The sequence below is a fragment of the Colossoma macropomum genome, unplaced genomic scaffold (assembly GCF_904425465.1).
Source record: "Colossoma macropomum unplaced genomic scaffold, Colossoma_macropomum, whole genome shotgun sequence".
In the NCBI taxonomy this organism is placed as follows: Eukaryota; Metazoa; Chordata; class Actinopteri; order Characiformes; family Serrasalmidae; genus Colossoma; species Colossoma macropomum.
In genome coordinates, this window is record NW_023494785.1 from 28177709 (window position 1) to 28199609 (window position 21901).

Here is a 21901-nt window from a genome sequence, read left to right on the forward strand (position 1 = left end):
TATATTTAAAAAAGGTTTTATATTTAAAGCCAACCTTAACTTTTTGCCTTGTTAGCTCATCCCTGATTATATTAAGCAAAACTCTTCATATAAATACAAAAACAAAATTCTTGTTTTCCACTTGTCTTTGATGAAATGTGGTGACCTGACTGCCTCTAAAGCGTCTTCTGATGTTTGGTTACGTTGCTGTGCACCCGCAAGCAGGGAAAAATATTATTAACCAATAATATCATGTTTCACCTTCCCTCGTCACATTAAAAAGCTCAGAGCCCCTCGCTAATACCATTTGTCACGCTGAAATGTGCCACGGTTTGGAAGGAAAATGTGTTATAAATTCTGATTAAGGTTAACTTTAAGACTGTAAGACTAGGTTTCTGCTACTTATTCAGGCTTAAGAAATTTGACAACTGAGAACTGAATCATACTTACAGAACTAATATGCAGTAAAGCACTGTTAAAACTGTTACGGCATTTTCCCACTGCACAGTGCGCTACAGTACGTTAGTGATTACTCATTTTTGTCATCGTTTCCACTGCCAAGTGACCTGTACTGCACTTGAGTATTCGTGTTTGGTTACGCTTCTTGCTGAGGTACCAAGTGTCCAGAGTGTACCGAGCCAGAATGTATGGGTGGAGCTAGCAATAGTGCAAACTACTGATCAGTCAAACGCAATCGTCACAGAATTATTACACAGTGTCACTTATAAAAAAAATAATAATAAATAAATACACATTTTTTTTTAAAAAATCACTAGCTAGAGTCGCTGTATGTGATTTCACTTCAAACCAAAGGCAGAGTAAAAAGTGAGGAGCTTGACACCCTGCCATCCTCCATTGTTCCTACTTCTGTTTGTGGTTACTGTTAATGCTAGATTTGTGTGAGAAACCATGTGACCACACAAGCTAAAGAGAACTATTCCTACATTTACAGTTCTGTTACGCAGTTTTAAATGAACACAGGTACCTGACCACGGTATGGATAGCTCTGGGTTTGAAACTGTAAATGTGCCACGCTTTACAGTGCTGCCTGGTGAAGTTTCAAGTAAACTTATATTGGTTCATAACAGGTACTGAAATATCTAGCTTCTTAAAATTGATATCAGAGACAATTTTTACATTGTTCAGATGCTAATCTATAGTGTAGTGTTTCCCAACCTGGTCCACACAGCACCCAGATGGTCATTTTTGCTCCAACTTTACTTATAACACATAGGCTTGAAAGAAAAAATTTGGACCACCTGGGGGGCCCTGAGGACTAAGATGGGAAACGCTGCTGGAGTTAATCTATTTAAAAGCTACATGTCCTACACATAGTATTTTCCATGTGTAAACACAAGACCATGCTCACTGCACACTGCACCTCTACACCAGTCCTTACTAAAAGCGCATTTAAAAAGGAAAATGCATGCTGTGCGTGAGGCCAAATAGGGGTCTCTTGTTGAATTCAGGCAATTATTACAACACGCAAAAAGATCCCTCAAGATGGGGATTTCCTGCAAGCTTCCACAAAACTGCATGCTGGATTTGAGAACAGATTGTATCCCCTGAGGAAGGCCAGATCACCAGGCTCACCCACAGACTCAAGCTGCAACAGAACCCACTCTCTCAAGATGAAAAGTCTGAGGACGTTTCCAACGCATTTCAGGGTGTGTAAGAGAGTTCCTCTCCAGATTCCCATGTATCTGTAGGCCGCCATTGTTGGGTTCTCTTCATAGCAGGTGGTCAAGTCCTGGTTTACCATGACAAAGGAGAGCCCTCTGTGCCATTCTCCTGCCATCACCGCACATATCCACATAGGGAAAGTCTTATTAGACCATGTGCCCTTCCACCACTCTGCGCACAATAGCACTTGGACAATGACGGCGAACTCCATTGAATCCCAGTAGAGTATCTTTAACTAACACTGCAGTCTGAAAAGATATGCTTGTCTAGGTGAGATTCTGGTGACAAATGAAAGTGGAAGAAACAAGTTAAATGTGATTAAAGCTACACAAAACGGAATATTAAGGGTTCTTTTTGCTGGTTTTCCTCTGGAGATCAATTGTGATGTAGGTAGAGCCGTGCTGTTACATAAAGTACCTCCTGTGTAAACTTTACTCGATTATTTCACGGTTTCTACAGGCAAAACTAATCAGAGGAAACCAAATGTTCGGACAGATGAAGGCCTGCTGATGTCCTGCGACAGCTGGACATCGAGAACAACATGGAGGGGTCACCAAAGGAGCCTGGGAGTCAAGATTACACACTGCATACCTCCATCTGGAGCTGGGAGGGAAGGGGAATGGGACAAGCATCTGCCACATCTCCATCTCAACACCCCCCCCTCAAGTTCAAGCAGAAGGGAGGCAGCCAGAATAATGAGGCGACCTCACACAGTGGCAGGGCCAGCCTGAAACCCCTTCAAAAAGGGCTGGTTCCCACAGGAGCACAATGACTGCTGATAGAGCTCTATGGTTAGCTTATCGACCTCTCTCCAGCATTAACACAGTTTACAAAATTCACAGCAAAGCACTGCAGGTTCTGAAAGACCTACCAACTGGATCTCTGTGAGGGAAGTACAGAGTTTTGTGCCCACTGTAGGTTTCTATAATGCTCCAACTGTCTAAACATAAAGAGCCCACAGCTCAAACACCTGCAGCATTTGACACTTAAGAAAGGTACAGTTCAAAAAACCTTTTTTGAAACAAATAAATAGACTTTTAGCTGGAAAATCTGCACTTTGTAGGCTTGATTTAAAAAAATTAGAGTATTATTCACAGGAATCTTCGCTCAACTGAAAAATGACACCCTGTGTGTCTGGAGTGGTGGTGTACAAAGCCTGATTATAGAGCTGCATACCAAAAAAAAAAATCTTGAATGACAAGGCCGGGTATTAGCAGGTATTAGCTGGATGACACAATACAAACGACAGCACATGGCTTTAAAACGATAAGATACAAGAGAAAATGAAATTTTATATTAAAACAAATCTGATCCAACCTAGAAGGTGTCTGCATACAAATGTAGGGTTTTGAGCACAAAACAGATACAGGGGCAGAGAAGAACAACAAAAACAGAAAAACACTGTTTTTCAACAACAGAACACCACAATGGCAGAAAATGTTAGGGCAATTTTACATTATCTTGATTACACATTTCATTTGATTAACTTGAGATTAACGTGATGCCTGGCTGATACCCATTTATAGCCGTTTCTTTTTTGCAACTCTTTTAAAGGCTTCTTGGTTTCAGCACCCCCTCAAAAAACGCATTTTGGAAATTACTATAAGACTCTGAATAGCTGGTTACTGTCCAATTGAGCCTATTTTTTTGTGTGGGTCCTATTTCTTCTGTATTGGCTTGGCTACATTGTAAATGAGGGTCTCTCTCAGTGAAGTCAGAGTTTAAATAAAGGTTGATTGATTGATTTTTCATTGTTTGGCCTTTTGTTTAAAAAAAAATCAACTCAAATAATGGGCAAAATAATCAGCATAGTGCTCGATTAAACATAACTGATAGTGACAGCTATCGTATATACCCGTCTCTCCATGTCTCTCTCTTCTAAGAAAGAAAAACACGTGGATCAGGGGAGAGGGTGTCAATAGGGAGTAAGTGTCCAGCAACCCCTCTACCTCTGCCCCACCCCCACCAAAGGCCTCAGCATGGGGCCAGGGCTCAACAATCAGCCCCTCTGCTGCCTGACATATCTCAGCACAGACGGAGTGACACAAAAGCAGAGGGGGGCCTCCACAGGGGCTAGGCCTACTCCACCAGACAGGGCCCCAGCCTTGTAGACAAATGGCTTCCACTCACACACACACACACACACACACACACACACACACACACACACACACACACACGAAGAGTGCATGAGAGCCATCAATCCCGTTGTGAAAGGGCCTGGGCAAAACCCAACCCTCCCCTCTTTTTCTTTGCCGTTCTCTCCCGGCAAGAAAGAAACTTCTGCGACAAGCGAGGTCCACCACAACAGAGCCGGCGGAGGGACCGCTCCATTAAGCAATCAGCTCAGTGTCAGTGTGAAATGGAGAGATCCACAATAACACCCTCTACGCCCGCTCTGCTTTGCTTTGCTCAGCCTGGAGGCAGACGATTTCATTAAAAATCTGAGAATGATAAGCAGTAAAAAGCCCTTGAGTTGACAAATGATTAAAACGAATCCAAACTCTGAACTCAGGTATTACTATAAAGTCCATTAAGAAAAAACAATTAGCGCCGAACCAGAATCCATGTCGCGCAACTGTAAACATCTCGTCCGCAGTAATTTCACAAAGCGTGGCGCAGTTCCACTCGAGCTAAACAAACGCTGGGCTAATCCCGTCCCTCAGCATGCTCGCGAGGACTTTGAAAGCTGCGTGTGATGTACGATGCGGCCTACGCCAGATAAGGCCTGCAGAATATCATTGTTAATGTACTGCATTCCACCCATGCAGCTCAACCCCAGATAAGCGTTATCGGTGAAGGTAAACAAACGCGAGGGCGAGAACAGTGTGCCTTCTCGGCAGCACGCGACTGCACCGCGAGAAGCGTTCACAATCTCTCACACTCTCGCGCTCTCCACTTCAAACACTGCTGTCTCATTTAAGAAAATAATGGAGTTGGGAAAACACAAGAAGAAGAAACCTGGGAAATTATCCAAGGCTTGGCAAGCATGTGGTTCATTTGCAATCATAAAACACTTCCAAAGTATGCAACAAAAGAAAACGCAGAACAAGGAAGCCTATAGGGGACCATCTGATTGAAAAGCTGTACCCGGCAAACAGCACCTCTGAGAACATGCGTGCAACGTGACAAATAGTTTGTGCATGTAAATCTAACCTCATTGCCATCACCCGATCTGGGCAAGGATCCAGCTATAACTTCATGGGTAAATCATGTTCATGCAGAGTCACCGCAGTGTAATACTTTCATTTCTTCGGGATATTATAAACTCTTTTGTTTCACTATTAGAGATGTAAAGCTTTGCCATGACAATAACCTCATTCCATACAAATACTGCATTGCATTTCTCTCTCAAGTTCCATGATATGAGAGAGTTCAACAGTGTGAAACGACATGGTCCATTCTTGAGCCATTCCTAGTGGATATACGAGCTCAAGACCAGCAGCTGAACGGACCAGACAGAATACTGTAATACTAGGGTAATGATACAATATATTCAGAAACATTAAATTAGCCCAAACCTTTATCTTAGGAGACCAAACAGTAAAGATTGTGGTGTGTCAAGGACCAAAAAGACAAAACAATGCACAAAAAAAAGAAGTTAGGTAGGTTTCAAATTGAGTCACATCACATTATACTTTGTTCCTTTAAAACATACCATTTGAAAAGGAAAATAATAAGCATGTTTTGTACAGTAATAAGTTGTAATAAGTTAATAAGTGATATCCAGTATACAAACATGTTGTTACTCTCATTGGGTGAAGGCCTTTCTGTTGAACTAAATCATCCTCCTCATGAGCCACGCTTTGAGAAGCCCCGCACTAGAGTCATAATCAGCTTTGAAATGCTTGCTAAACGGACGACAAAGGCACCAACAAGACACTAAATCTTGTTAATAAGAGTTCTTCCACTGCACCTTTAAAAAGAAACTGACCCAAACAGCAATCAAAGGAACTTACGGTTCTAGTTCTGGTTCATTTTCCCCTATTTGTGATACAGCCGGAATCACTATAACTGCAAATAACAACATAATTACCTTTTTTGCCATTTAATGCCACACTAAAGCATCTAATTTGACTCTTTGCTACCTTGCTTGCTAGTTTCCTTAACTTACTGGCTGGCAATAATAATACACTGCACTGTTTTGCTCACAGGCTCACAAAAATGTCTATATTTACAGAAATGTGTAGAGCCGAGCACAGATATAATTTTTTCTCTTGGTAATGTGAACTGTAGCATTAGCTATCTCGCTTACTGTACCTTATCACCTAGTTTTGTTGACATTAAATGACAACATGCACTTTTCCGCATTCCCACACTCACAGATGTCTACATTCACAGAAACATGCGAAGAATCAAATAGATATTATAATTTTTGCTGTCAAGTGTGAAAATATGGGCAAAAACAATCGCTCTGTGGAGGCTAGCATCAATGCTAATAGAATGATTGTTAGCTTCCTAACACAGCGTCATCTTAGTCAACTCTTTACAAAGAAATATTTCTAGAAATAGAAATAAACACACCAATATAGCATTCTAGTTTACATTCTGGGTAACTAACTGGTCATTTTTGGTGATTTTATCTTCACCTGGAAGAAGAATTCACTAAATTGTCAATGTTTCCAGCTGCAAGTGTTACCAGTAAGGAAGGAGAGCACCATCGAGTACCATTATGTCCAGTTGTTACCAATTAAGAACAGGCACCAAAGAAAAAAAAAAAAAAAACCCAAAACTAGGACCCTCAGTAGTGGACTGGTGGCCCATGCAAGAAGCACAGATCCAGTTTTCTGGTACTACGAACTTCTGGTACTTCCATCCAAAGTTGCTCATTAAATTAAATTGATTTAATGCGGCTGAATTAATGTTTCTGGAATGATTACTCTTTATCCAAAAATGTAATTTGTCTTTTTACTCTTCACCTCAGATCATTGAAATGGAGAAAACTCATGAGTGTAACCTTGGCGACATGCCACCATTTAAAAAAAGAAGCCATCATTGCATCATTAGTGAAACTAATCAAGCAATCAATCAATTTGTGCAGGCCAATTGTTCAAGCTTCTCACACAGGATCATCTACGAGGTCTCGAGATTTCTAGCTTGGCTCTAATTTGGACCATTTCCCAAAGTCTTTTAACGTCGCTGAGCCTTAGTTTTGTCTATTCAGTTCCTCTTCAGAGAACAGCGGTCATTTCAAACTCATATAGATAAGATCTTCTCATGCACTTTATGCAGACCGCATATTATCCTCTAGATGGGTGGTTTATTCATGCTGGACCTCAACTGACAAACAGAATTAAATGTAATGTCACTTGTACTGAGCAAGCTACAGGGCCATTTTGTCAGAATGCAAGCATTTTTATCTCCACTTATCAAATTAGCCCATATTTGGAAAGTGGGTTTTGACGGGTCTGCAACAAATTAGGATGGAAACCATGGAGTAAAGTACAGATTAATGGATTCCATGCCTCTGGGTTCACTGCTCTACATAAGCAAAGCAGTTCATTGCAACGTTTGCCTTTACATTTCACATTCAATCTCAAATACCTTACATAGCATGAAACAGAAAACAGAGACACTTCAAAGGTTGTCAGCTCCCTCCCTCAAAAAATCCTCACAGACGTTATGTCATTCCACATAAGACTAGCAGTGCCAAAACGGAACAAAAATAAGGTTTTTTTAATGTACTTAATGTTTGCTACACACACTAAACATACATAAAACAGCACAGTTTAAAAAGCGGCTCATCAAAAATACTGGATTTCACCAAACTGACATTCACAAACCCATGATAAACTCTGCCACTCCATTTACTGGATTCTCAAAGTTTTTCAACTCTCAACACCACATAAATCTCACAATACCACCCCTTCAAAACAGGACTAGCACTCAATTTTGTTTCATAATCTTTCTGCAAATTGTTCCTGGTTGAAGAGGATCTTTTACACAACATATTTGACTCCAAAGGGTCAATGTTTTGGATCTATTTGGCTGCAGCCTGTTGTTGGAAACTGAAAGCCACAGCTGGTTTGTGTGCTAGCATATTTCTCATGGTTTGAGCCAACTTGTGCTTCTAAAAGAACACATCTAACTGCAAAGATTTTGGCCAAATCTCTAACATTTAGCTAAAAACTGCATTCCTTTTTAGAGAGTAAGGCTTTGGGGGAGAAAGCATGACCTGTTTACAGATTAAATTCAAATCTCCAATGGTAAATATATTTTTTACAATTTTAAGCACAGTTCCTAATCATGTTTCATATCCAGAGCCAACACTCATATGTCCATGAACAAACCCCATGACTCCATAAACATAACCAACATTTCCAGGAACTCTACTGCCTTTTTCATGCTGAATCGGTCAAAACAAGCAATGAAAATGCATTTGCTCCAAAAGATTTCCATGTACTGAGAGGGTTTTACACCACCGTGCAAAGTGCTTCTTGGAAAGAATGCAGCCATCAGTCCAGCTGAATGATGAATTTTCACACAGTGGTTAGAATTGGAAGTGAATTCTTCAAGATGCCCCATCTGCACATACGCAAAGATCTCCACACTCAAGATCACTGAACAATGTCGACAAAGCATGTCACGATCGAAATGCAAACTAAATGCACACATCAGTGGCTGACCGCACTCAAGAATGTCAATCTACATTCTGTTTGCTCGCAGTATCTAGTCGTACAAGAATACAAGAATTTCAAGGGAACGTCACAGTGTAGACAGAATTTTGTGGAACAGGTCAAATTAACACAAAATCACAGCAACAAAAACTTGCTCAGAGGTATTTTCCGTCAGCGCATATTTTTAAAATCTAACTAAGCATTAGTGGTTGCTTTACTGCTAAGCACTGAACATGCCATTTAACAGACTTGAGAAGATGAAGTATTCCACTGAAAGGGGAATTCAACCATTTTTTTCAAAATTTCTGCCTTCTGGAGAAACGCATCTTCTCTGATTTTTTTACACTGTTGTTGATAAAAACCAGGGGTTGTACCATCTAAAATGCAAATTTACCCATTTTATTTACTGTCCAAAACCAGCAGTGAACCTACATATGTCTATGTTTTCTCTGTAAAGTTGACTGTTTTCTTTTGGAGACTTATTATGTCACAACGTTTTATACCGAAACCTCCTCAAAACAATAGGAAAACAACATCTCAGACATCATGCAGCATATTCATAAACATTTTATGTTACAACTTTTAGAAAAAGCTTTTAGAGGCATTACACTTCAGGTATCTGGTTCCCATCACCACCACTGTGAACATTTCTGACTCAGTAGGTTTCTCTAGAACAGGGCATTTGACACCAAACCACTCTGAATGGCTGTTTACATCTTAACCACTGAATTGTAAGAATTCCCCTTTAATACTGATTATATTGCACAATGTACAATAAAAATGAAATAGGCAAGCCCACAATGAGGGCAGACCCTCCCTCCTCTGAATAGAACTTCCTTTTAATCGCAAAATTAAGAGCAAGGACGAAACACACACTCCTCAAAGTGCATATCAGACGGTGGTATGACTGGGCAATATGACAATATTTATTGCTACCATGATAAATTACATTACAATATGCTTTTCTGAGCACATTGTGGAAATAGTCAGTACTTAAAAACTTCCTGTATGTTTGATTACAAAGAGAGCATCATTAGTTCTGTTTCACTGGATTTAGTGCAGCACAGTATGTGAAATATTGAATATGAATCATTGTATTCCTAGTTTTTTTTTTTTGGTATTTTTGAATGTGGCACCACTTTGTCTTTTACAACTGATCAGATGCCAGACAAAATGTGTATCGTGAAAACGTCCTTAAGCATCATGATATTTCAATTTTGGCATATTGCTCACCTCTAGCTGGTGGCTACCATTACTGTAAAATACTGTACTTTTATGCTGTTGAGTGCTCCAACTGAGAAAGGAACCATATTAACGTAAAGGCACATCTTTAGGTACTCCTTATTTTTGCTGTATTGAAAAATGTATCAAATTGAGACTCATTTCAAACCGAATTACGAATGCACAGTGAATCAAAATGACAAGGTTTTGTTTAAGCAGGGTCATATTTAGCACCACTGACCGGTTATGAGTCATCAACCTGGAAGTACCACTAACTACCGGTTTTCTGTACCGGTTTTTGCGTTTCCTGCGACTACACTGGACTATGCTGATGGGCTATGATATTTCAATATTAGCCCATCAACAATAGATGACAACAATGATTTGGTTGCTATTAAGGAGGGCCACCATTTTTCCTCCCCACTCACAATTTAATCACAGATAGACAGTTGCCCAGACGGACCATCAAATTATAGAACAAGGCGTTCCCTTACTCATTAACTAGCTAGCTTATGCCACAGCCCAACCATTAACTTTCAGAAGATATAACACATCTTTTCAAACCTACACAAAGAGGGTCCAGGACCATTTATGGACCAAAAGACCTTGGTCAAAGGTTTCAATTGCTGACAGACAATGTTCCCCACAGGCTACATGTGTAGTCAAGTCTGACATAGCTGGCCTTGTCTTGTTTAAGGATTGGGGTCTTGCTAAAAGAAAAAAAGCCCACTTTTAAATCTGAATACCAAAGCTGCCGTTGAAGTTCATGTTTCTACAATCAATAAGCCTCCACTTCTAACAAAACTACACACGCTATAAAGAGGTAAAAATGAACTTCTATGCTTGGTTTAACTGAAATTCATCGAGATGTGCAGATCATGCCTACTGTGAACACATTCCTCAGCTGAGCTTTCGTTCCTCTCTTCTGGACATTTTCAGATGTTTCTCAAACCACAGAACTTACTGCATTTCACAGAGTAGAACTGGTAAAAGGACTGCTTATAAATCACATGGCAAAGTAAAGCAAATCACACCATCATGCTTGCATCAGTCAGAGAGACTATAACTCGAGTCACTGCTAAAATATGAACCCTAGCTCATGTTACAGCTACACGTCTATGGAAGACACACACTTTAAATGAGAAACAGTTGTGGAGACAACCCCCCCCCACCACATGCCCTTCGTGCTAAAACCAAAAGCTTCTGCTGTTCCAAAAGCTTCACTCTTGAAGAGACTGTCTCATGTATTTTTCAGCTCAACATTTTGATGCACAACAGGAGAAGAGAATATATGCACTGTCTCTTTAAATCCTTGTTCTTGCTGGAGGCTACCCATCCCCCATTCCCTCAGTGCCCCCCCCCCATGCTTCTCCCTCTCCCTCTCTCTCTGTAACCCTCCCTACCTCTCTCTCTATCCCCTCCCCCTCTATCTAACCTTACACCACAGGATCTCTCCATGACAGAAAGCACACACACAAATAAAAGGTACATTGCTGGAAATTAGCCAGTGAGGTGATGTGCTCTTCCATTGCTTTGCGTTGCAATGGAACTAGGCTAAATGGTGGCCGTTTCAGCTCAGAGAGCAATTGTGCATCTTCTCGGTGCCACCCTCCCCCCACTCCCCTCGACCATGTGGCCAAGCCTTTGCAAAAGAAAAAAAGGAAAGAAAAATACAGCGCGGCTTACACAAACATATAGACACATCGCACCGTCACCGATTCAGCTGCTCTATCAGGCAAGCAGTGTTTGTGACATCACCGACGGCAAGTCTTCGTCTTCTCCATAAAGTAGTGGGCACACGAGAAACACACAGGACAACGTGTACACCCACGCTAATATGTAACATGGACACAATCATGAATGTGTGGGTGAGCTAGGCCAACCCTCAGTCCATTACAGCCACCTCTATTTCTTGCACACACTGAGGCGTCACAAATATGTATATTAATGTTCATTTTTTCAACATGGGGGTTGTGATATGATATGCAGTGCGAGTCAAATACAATATACAATACACTAAAAAACTCAATGTTTGAAGAAGTCCTGACGTGACAGTTAAAGATATAGCAAAAACTATAAAATATTTATGATTAAATACACACAAATACATGAATCTCACTGTACTAAAACCTCTGGTGACGTTCCAAAAAGAGAAAACCACAAAAGTTTAACAAAAACAAACAACTACCTCAAGGTGCGACAAAACTATTTACACTTTGTTGAGATTTATTTTTATGTTTTCTATGAAAATTACTTATTATCAGGATCAGTATTTTTCATGCGCATATTTGTTGATGCCAATGCATAAAGATTTATAATACACAGAAATTGGATCCTTATTAATTAGCATTACATAGAAAGTGACATGAGATAAAAATGCAGTAAATTAAATAAAATATCAATATTTTAGTCCAGTACTCTACTGTCACCTAAACAATCTGCTTTTCTGAAGTAAATAAATAAATCAAAAACACTGGTCTGAAATATCAGATCAATATGAATATCATATCTAAACATCTGTCCACTGCAGACCTTATTAAGCAAGTGTCGGCATTTTTTGGCAACGAGCGGAACCAAAAATATTCAATTTAAAAGAATGTTGGTCTACACTTTTAATTTAATTTTTTTTTAATTCATTACAACCTTCAACAAACACATCAACCCCAGCCAGATGCTTTTCCAGTAAATTCAGAGCCAAACCGAGTCTCTCGTTAATGCATAGGAAGCCAGAGAAAGCAGCACACTGACATAACTGAACAGCAGCAAAGGTAGAATCATAAGCAGACAGAACGGCCAGAGAAAGAGGCCTCCTTTGTTTCCTCGGAGGGACGGACTCATGTTTAAAAGGCATACAGCCCTTCTTGCCTTTCACTCCCCACCTCCCCTCCTCCTGCTGCCTTGGAATGCATTCAGCAAAGCCCATTACACAATACAGGCAGCAGCCAAAACATCAAGTTTTATGGGCCCCTCACAGCATTGCAAAACCATTTACAATTCCAGCATCAATGATCTGAGAATGAGTGAGGACACAGCAATGGGATTTGTTGTCATCGTCCCAACATTTGCCCTGCTACTGCGCTCCCACTGACCTGCTTTACAATATGAATAGTCTACACTCCACATTCAGCTTGAACACAAGCCACAGCTGAGGAACTTGGAGCAGATCATAATAAAAAAAAATGATGCACATTTAAGCTGAATATCTGCTTTTGGGCTGCATAATATAGACAAAACACCATATTGCTACTATATTACTACAAATTGCCACTGTAACATGCCTTGCAATATATTAAAAACACAATGCTGCATTAATGATGTAACATGGCCTGCATTATTTCTGGCCAAAATTATTTGTGGTTTTTGAACATCTGTGATTTGTCGGGATGCTCTGAGTATATAAACATTCAGTGATTGGTAAAAGGCTCATTTGCATATTACTTTTTGTGACATCAGCAGGGTGCAACAATACGCGCAGTCCACAATTTGACTTGCAACACTAGGTTCATGATTTTAATGAACATCTTATGATGTTTTTGAAAAAATTTCAAAAGAAAAATGACCATGTTTTTGTATAGCTCACACACTGGAGTTGGTTGTTGACTTGTGCTGACCGCTTGTGAACTTTGGTTTTCAAACAATGCAGTTGCATTAGATGGCATAACTTAGAGAATCCCCACAGCCACATTTTTGCATAATGATACCAAACTGTCACAATGCATTGTTACACCCCTAGACACTGGTGTTGCAAAGGTTGACATCATACTAATGATCAGCAAATGATATGTTTGAGTGCTAACCTGCTGTAGAAACAGTGTCAAACATTTCTCATTTCTCAAATTCTTGTTCTAAAGTGGAAAAGAAAAGCTAGTGATTCTTAGACCACTTTAATGAAAATTAGCCCACACCTGGCAACACACACACTAGCAGTTAACACAGTAATAGCATAACATGAAAACATGGAGATGCAACCACTACTTCAGTCAATCACTGCTTTGATTTCACAGCTGCTGTAGCCTAACGCAGTACTACAAGACTAAGAGCAGTAACTAAACTCATTAATAACAAATTGTTTATTGCTATTACTATATTCTATTCCTATTACATATCATGAATCTACTGCTTTGCTTCATGTACAGGTGATAGCAGCCTCTGCATCCTCAAAGGCTAGATTGTCAGTAATCTGTGCAGTATCATTAGACGAAGATTGCACAGATATGCCTGTGATTTCAGTTTCAAACAACCCTGCAGCACCTGGAAAGCCCCTCAGAATACTGAAAATAAACCACAGATCATAACTCTCCAGTGCCATGAGTTTGCCCTGCTGAACATTTCTGTGTGGGAATATTTAATAAAAATGTCTTGTACTAAACATGCTGTGCTGAAAATCATATAAATCATTCTTTATGATCAGTATCAAAGTGCAGCACAGAACACCTCTAAAACTACACACACCATCTAGTTTTAAAGCAAATTATTTTCTATGCCAGCTGGCATGGTTCTCTCTGGGTTACAAGCATGACACTGCAACAAAGTACACCATTAAAAAAAGGTTCTTCAAGGGTTTTCTAGTAATGACAATGGTCATATCTAGAACCATGACACCTCAAAGAATCATTTGTATGCTTAAATAATTTTTTACATTGATATTTTTCTTTTACCAGGTTTGACTATGTGTTACATAGTCAGTTACAAATTTGAAGTAAAATTAAAATGTTTGCTGTTATGAATTTTATGTTCTCGATTACTCAATTAATCACAGAAATAATTGCTAGATTACCCAATTACTTAGTCCTTAGTCCTGTATTTCCATGTGGCCTGGAGAGAAACTGGTACACCCATTCAAAAGGGAGGATAGTATAAACACCAAAATACAAAGCCATTTTAAAGGCATTTATATATGCACTACTTCAAATACCTGTTGGACCACACGAAAAAGAAAAGGACTAAAACAAACCTACACATGATCATTTTGACAGGACAAAAATGGCCTTACTTTAGCATCATGTGACCAAAGATTCTCTGTTACACATCTAATACAGACCAACCTAGTCAAGTTATTTCTACAATATTCAGCTCAAGAAACAAGTGGGACCATTTTGCTTGGTTCAGATAAACATGGTGATCGAGCTTAGTCTAATCTTTATTGGGAAGGAGGGAAAAGGCTGAGGCAAGATATAAATATATGACCCCAAAAATAAACAGAAAGCAGGGAGGTAGGCGCCCCCACTTCTGGAGAACCCCTCCCCCCAGATTCACCCAAACAAGGAGGAAACTGCACAACAAAGCGAAGGAGGGGGGAGTTAAAAAGGCAAATACACATTTTTTACTGCAATAAAAGAATCTGATGGGCTTCCAGTCGAGGCAGACAGCCATGCAGAATGCATGCGCTTTGATCCGACACATATATGAGGAGAAGGAGCGTAATGGCAGGCTGCTGAAACCCTGAAAAGCAGAGAGCACGAGGAGAATTCCCTCTTCCTCCCTTTACGCATGCACTGCACGCGCGTACCCTCCACTCAGCCTTAAAATAACGCATGCATGCAAAAGCCCTCTCTCCACAAAACAAGCCCAGGCTGCGTCCAAACCCGCACACTGCCATGCTGAACAGTGTGTCAAAGACAGCACACCACCACTGGCGTAGCATGTGTAGTGTAGTATAGTAGAATGTGATTTGGACGCAGCTGCACACCAGGACCGAGCACCGTGCAGCTCATTAATCCACTCAGTTCCCGCATTGCAATGATGGGATAATGGAGGAGACGATGGAGGGAAGTCTGAAAACAAGCGCAGCATTCACAGCTCTCCGGCCAAAAAAAGAAAGAAAAAACTTAAAGGCAGCCCACCCCACCTTCTCCTTTGTGTGCTCCTTCCTTACTCAAAAAATGCCAGGCCACATGACCACGAATAGTAAAGCTCAAATCAGCGGAGGGATTCATTCACACCAGAACCCAGCCCACACACACTGGCTCGGCGTGCACGGAAAATAGAGCACAGGGAAACCCTAAAAGCCTGCATTCAGTCTGCTCTCATCTACTGGATACCGACTGATCAGCCCACGAGGCTGAAGTTGGCTTCTCGTTCGAATTTTCCGTTCCACCTTAAATGGTGCAGCGGTTACATTCTGACGCCTCAGGCACCAAAATGTAACTGCTGCACCATTTAAGGTGGAACGGAAAATTCGAACATAAAGCCAACTTCAGCCCAGCGGTCAATCCCGTCACAATTTTTGCGAACTGACACGGCTATGAGGAGGACACACTGGCCCACACTGACACGCGCACGGTCAGTAAAGCAGTAGTGGGCCGTCTCACCCAGCAGAGTGAACACAGAGTGATTAAAGCCGCATTCCTGCATCTGCCTCCCGATCATTAAACGCTTTTTGGACATCCTTTCACGGCACGTGAGCTCAAAACGGAGCCTCCAGCACGCGCTGTGGTTCTGAAGGACTGTTTTGCCCCCAGCTGTAGCCCGCGGGGGTCGTTACTAACAGCTAAATAAAACACGCAGAGAAGATATAAAATGTATACATAAAAAAGGGAAAAGCACGAGCTTACCTGCACAGAAAGTTCCCCAAAGAAGTGCAAAAGTCAGCCAGGGAGCGAACATATTCCTCCGTTTAAGAACAAACACACCGGATTTTCCCCCTTTTTAATCTCCCTTCCTTCGCGAACATTTAAAGCGGTGGTCGGGGGGAGGAAAAAAAACAACACAGACACACATGCACCGAGCGAGCGAGCGGACTGGCCCAGCACAGCACACGGCACGGCCTCTGCTGCGCGCGGAGCTCCGAACGCGCTCAGGAGTTTCACAGCGCGGGCGGATCCATCAGGAGGAAAAAGAGAACAACAGAAAACAGAGAGAAAAACGGGGGAGAGTCAGTCTTCGAGCGGGTCAGTCCTGCGCGCGGGGAGGAGAGAAGCGCCCTGTGTGTCTCTCTTCTCCGCCTTCACCGTCTCTCTGCCTGTGTGTGAGCGAGAGAGAGAGAGTGAGTGAGTTAGTGTGAGTGAGGCTCTGGCGAGGACCCGCTCGGTCGGTGTGTCTCTCTGTCTCTCTCTCTCTCTTTCTCTCTCGCTCACTCACTCTCTCACATACATATACACACACACACACGCTGAAGACAGTCCAAAATGGCTCCTGATGGGGGGAGGGGGAGTGGGGGAGGACCCGGATGTTGCACTACAAAGGGAGGAATGCAGGGAGAGAGAGGGAGAGGGAGAGGGAGAGGGAGCAGTGCTGTACTCCATATACACACTATACTACATATAGCAACAAACCAGAGAAGAGTAGCGCACAGAGCAGCTTTAAAGATCATACATCAATGCGTATTATTATTATTATTACTACTATTATTAACTAGAAAAAAATGTATGTGTATGTGTGATGCTTTAAAACATATATGCTAAAAATATGTTTTTCTTCCATTTTGTTTTCCATTTTTTCAAATAAACATTTATTTTTAAAATTAATAGGATGTGTGCACTAAAATACTAAATATAAGTTGGTTTTCTGTAGTGGCTGTATGAACTTCACGTTGAAAATCAACAAAACATTTTGCAAAAACTTTTGCAAATGACTAAGTCAAACAAAATGGAAATATATTACACGTTTTAAAAATATGTGGAAATATATTTCCTTGCGTATGGTTGATTTTTATTGTTGTTGTTTGTTTATTATTAATATTATTTTTCTCTGCATAATTAGATTGGTAAGATGTAAACTCAAAGTCATTCAGAGCTGTTTGATGTGAAATACACTGTATTGTCTCTACGAAACGGTGGTTATGAATACGCTGCCTGAGACACTGTTATATGACAGTTGTGAGATAAGCTTGTCTAATACAACATGACCATTAAGTTACTCATTTTTCAGGAGATATTTCTGATTGAGATGTAAGTGGATGTAAAATAATACACTTGTATAAGTGAAAAGACAGAAGTTTCCAAAACTGGAGCTCAAAAAGACGTACATATGTACATCTGTGTTGGGATTCCTAACAACTGTGCAAGACCACCAAAACTTTCACCATCATATGAACAGTACCTCGAATCTGAAATCCACAGGTGTTTCTGTCCAAGACAACTCGACACTATGAAAAGGATGTGTAGCTGTCAAGAAGCTGTTACTGAGAAAAGAAAATGTGCAAATCAAATAAAGAAGCTGCTGGTGTTCTCAGAACAATGGACTGACCACCCAATGGACTGAGTCCAGACCTCAACATCACTGAATGTGTTTTGTGGATTTCAGGAATTGTGAGAAGCAAAAAATGCAACCAACTTCGAAGACTGAAAAATATCCCTGGTGTGGAAAAATATCCCTGCAGATTTCTTTAAAAAACTGAAAACAAGTGTCCTGAAAAGAATGGAAGCTGTAATAAAGGTGGAGTGGACACACTATACACCAAAGAGTCTGAAATTATGTAATTTTTTGTTAAAACCATGTTTTTTGCTTTTTGCCTGATGCTGAAAAGAAGTTATACTTAATGGTCATTTTGACTGAAAATTAAGTAAATGGAGGGTGGTCTCTGACTTCTGCACAGCACTGTACATGTGAAGTGTTGTAATCCAAAACAGCCCCCATAGAAAACATTTTGTTTCCAATTTACCATTTTATACCATTATCAACATTAAATATAAAACTCAAAATACACCTGAAGGCTTGCTGGACATTTGGATAGTAAATAGATATATTTGCATTGTAGAAATTGTGACCCTGGTACCTACCATTGTAAAGAAATCTAAGCCAATAAGTTTCTCTACAATAAACGATTTCGCATCAAACCACATTGATTAACAATTGAATTTTCCACCAATTTTAAAAAAGAGCAGGAGTGTCAAAGTAAATACCAACAGAAATAATGTATCACTATGTACGCTACCATAGCCTACATAAAATATGAAATTGGTACAAATCACACTATTCCATTCCTAATATACTCCACATGAAGCACACTGAACAAGACTGTGATGATGACAACAATGCACTTTTATTAAGCTTATCATGAAAGAAGCATATTGATTCAATCATTACTATCACAAGGTTACCTGTGTGTGGAACATACATTAATATAAGACAGGAATGAAAAGTAAAACTGATGCTAACGTGATCAAAAGTGGCCTGGTAGTCTGCAAAAAGCAGCCTTTAAAATTTGCCTTGGCATATTGTTATCGATTTCTGCGGAGGACAGATTCTACATAGAGGGTTAACGTAATGAATGTTGATTTAAGAATAACCCCAACATATGGCAGCACTGTAACTAATACTCCTCAATTAGTTTCCCCAGCAAGATGTGAAAGCAAATGCTTCTCTTTCGTCAGCCGTTGGCCTGCAGAGGCCTGAAAAACAAGTGAGTGAGTTTATGGGAGTATAAACGTTCACTACTTTAATGGCATATGGAGATGGTTCCTTATTAGAGCATCTGAGCTATGCCAAATAAATTTACATTAGCGCAATCTGAGTTGTGCCGTCCCAGGCAGGGCCCGGCTAGGCTGAGCCTGCTGCAAGCGCGCCTCCTTATTTCTCACTGTGACAGCAGCAACATTAGAGTAACTGAGAGCAGCCGCTTTTCAAAGCGAACACCGCCTCACTAAGACTGAGCAATGAGTGGCTCGAGTGCCTGGTCCAAAAAATCTGTTAAGTAGGTCTGCCAAGGAGCACTTAGCCAAATAAAAAATATGACAACCTGGGTAGAGTCGTTAAATAGCCCACATGATTCAACACAAAGCTAACAGTCGGACTGATATATTCTTTGGCTTCACTTCCAGTCTCAGTCTCTTTTAGGAAAGTGGAGGCATTGATCGCAGGTCCTCCGAGCTGAGCGCTGGCTGGAGATTTGGTAATCACTGAAGACCATGCAATATCCTCCCCGTAAATCTGTGAGCAGAGCGAGAGGTGAAATAGTGTGCACTTTACTGCACAGCATGTACCGCAGGCCTTGTGATATTAGGAACAGCATGGCCTTCTAAGGCGAATTCGCATGCGCATCTGTACATTTCCTATTGCTGCTGTAGCACTGCCTCCATCCACACCGCTGCCTCCAGTAGATTGCTGTTTCATTAAGTCACAGTGGGCACATGGAAAGAGTATTTTTGTATAGGATGGAACAAAAAGGTCAGAGTGATCATGTCCATGGAAGTCGTGTGTACTGTTGCATGGGCTGTTGTAAAGATGAAGCCTGGCCTAAAGAATTTTTAACAAATGTCTTTAGTACGGCAGATTTTCAGTCACGTAATCTGATAAACCTATTAACGAATGTTGTGCACGTTTAGAGATTTCACTGCTGAATATTTTAGTAATTGAGTAAACTGCAGATTGCTTAGATGATTAATTTAATAATTAAAAAAAGTTTAAAAAGCTAAACAATAAAATGAAGTTAAAACAAGGACACATAATGTCACTGATACAAAGCAAAAAAAGATATTTCATTGCCAATAGCACCCCCTTGTGGATATTCTTCAGCGTGCTAAACATGAGTGAGTGAGTGAGTGAGTGAGTGAGTGAGTGAGTGAGTTACAAACCATTACAAACTGTACCTTTCAGGGTTCAAACACTGTCGCTGTGGTGGTGCCATCAAGGGAAGGTCTTCAATACCTATAGTTAGGAAACATAATCATACCTCATTCTGTTGTAGCTATATTTGTAAGTTGCACTGACTCCATACACTCTGTCTTGACAGGCTTTTATTTTATGTTTCTGTTTTAAAAGAGTTGAGGAAAGTTCCACATATGCCCCTTTCTCCTGAGAAGTGAATGTAGCATGCCTCATTTAACACATCACCTCATTTACATTGTTGTACCATGCGGGCCAAAAATTTACCTGGACAGTATCCTTTTTCCTGACAGAGTACTTCATGCGCCTGGTCATATTAAACATGATTATATATGAATTAAAAGACAAAAAAATCTTGTTCTCAGTTAATCTTCTATCAAAATATAATGACTCTTGTCCCGCTCTAAAACCTAAAACATCTTCTGATGTTTGATTATGTCACTGCACACCAGCAGGACAGAAAAATAATATTGACCAATGATATCATGTTCACCTCCTTCTTCCATCACCCTCACCTATCATTGAGAGAAACACTCAGCTTGCTCTGAGACCCTCCCTGCGACCATGTTTCACAGTTTGGAAAGAAGATGCATTATGATTTCTGCTTCACACTGACTTTAACCGAATAATAATAAACCATCAATAGTCGTTAAAAAATTCCAAAATATTTCATTGAAAAGATTAAGATCTCTTGTTACAATAAAAGAAAAGTATGCATTAGCCTCACGCAAATTGCAAAATGATCACGACCAATTCATTGTGAAGGTAAATTTGAATTGATAATTCAGTTTCATTGATAGTTTAGTAGACTAATCCTGACAGCCCTAGTTCCAACCCCTGGTTAACCTGGATGGCTATGTTTTCAGCAGTCCTTCTACTCCACAGTTTGCATTTGTTGATTCTCTGCTTCAGCCTCAACCAGCACCATCACAAGGCAAAGAAGGTAATATACTGCCTCTACCAGCTCTGCAGTCCCACTTATAAAAAAATAACATACCTCTCCCCCACGCCTGCCCCCTGTGCGTCAGACTCGATCGAAACAAGCCCGCATTGCCTCTCTTTTTCCACCGCAATAAAACTTGTGCAGTGGGAAATGACTTGGATGCCACCCAAGTTAATGGAATCTTGACTCTTAAAATGTCTTGAAAGCCATGTAAAAACAGGTGCCGCGGTTACTATGGCAACCCCAGCCCGAAAGTTAATCCTGATTTTTTCCCCCCCAAAAATGCAACATATGCTCCCCAATTAACGCACATCACCATATTCGGCATTGGCACATTCGAGGCAGTTGTGATTCAGCCGCTTGCAGTTCAAAAGAATCGTGTGACTAAACAAACAAATTTAGCCTCCAAAGACTGGAAGACATTCATTTCACATTTATTTCTGCCATTAATCCTTTTTTGTGCTTTACGAGCAAGTCTCTGAGATATCACCATGATTTAGCTTTGTCTGAGAACTAGAGTCAGAGCTAAGTGGAAGACTAGTAGTACTAGATATGGTGTTAATATTAGGATTAGAGTGAGGATAAAAGTTAAGTCTTGGGTCAATTTAAGTCAAACTGTATGAGTAACTAGTTTATACTACTAAGTACTACATTTCCCAGCTGCAAATGGTCTTTTCGCTTCACCAGTTTTAGTGAGGGTGAGCAATATGAGAATGTTATTGTGATAAATTGTCATGATACTCTCTTCCAAGTATGAATATTGTCAGTGCAGAACAACTGCATGTATCATAAAGACAATTTTAGATGAATTATAAAGTGCCCACATCAACCAGTATAGAGTAAATGCATACACAGCCAAGTCACAATTGATTGGATGTCAGCCCATTTTGTCAGTATCCTGTTTTATTTATTT

General features: G+C 40.4%; 1 protein-coding gene across 1 annotated transcript in view; it reads right to left on the bottom strand.

The window, feature by feature from the left end:
• Window positions 1-16580, bottom strand: part of acvr2ba (activin A receptor type 2Ba) — a 63250-nt gene extending 46670 nt beyond the window's left edge. Inside the window, exon 1 of the mRNA XM_036589596.1 lies at window positions 16055-16580. Within this exon, the coding sequence (XP_036445489.1) occupies window positions 16055-16106 (52 nt within the window). The 5' untranslated portion in view covers window positions 16107-16580. The remainder of the gene's footprint in view (window positions 1-16054) is intronic.
• Window positions 16581-21901: the final 5321 nt, after the last annotated feature.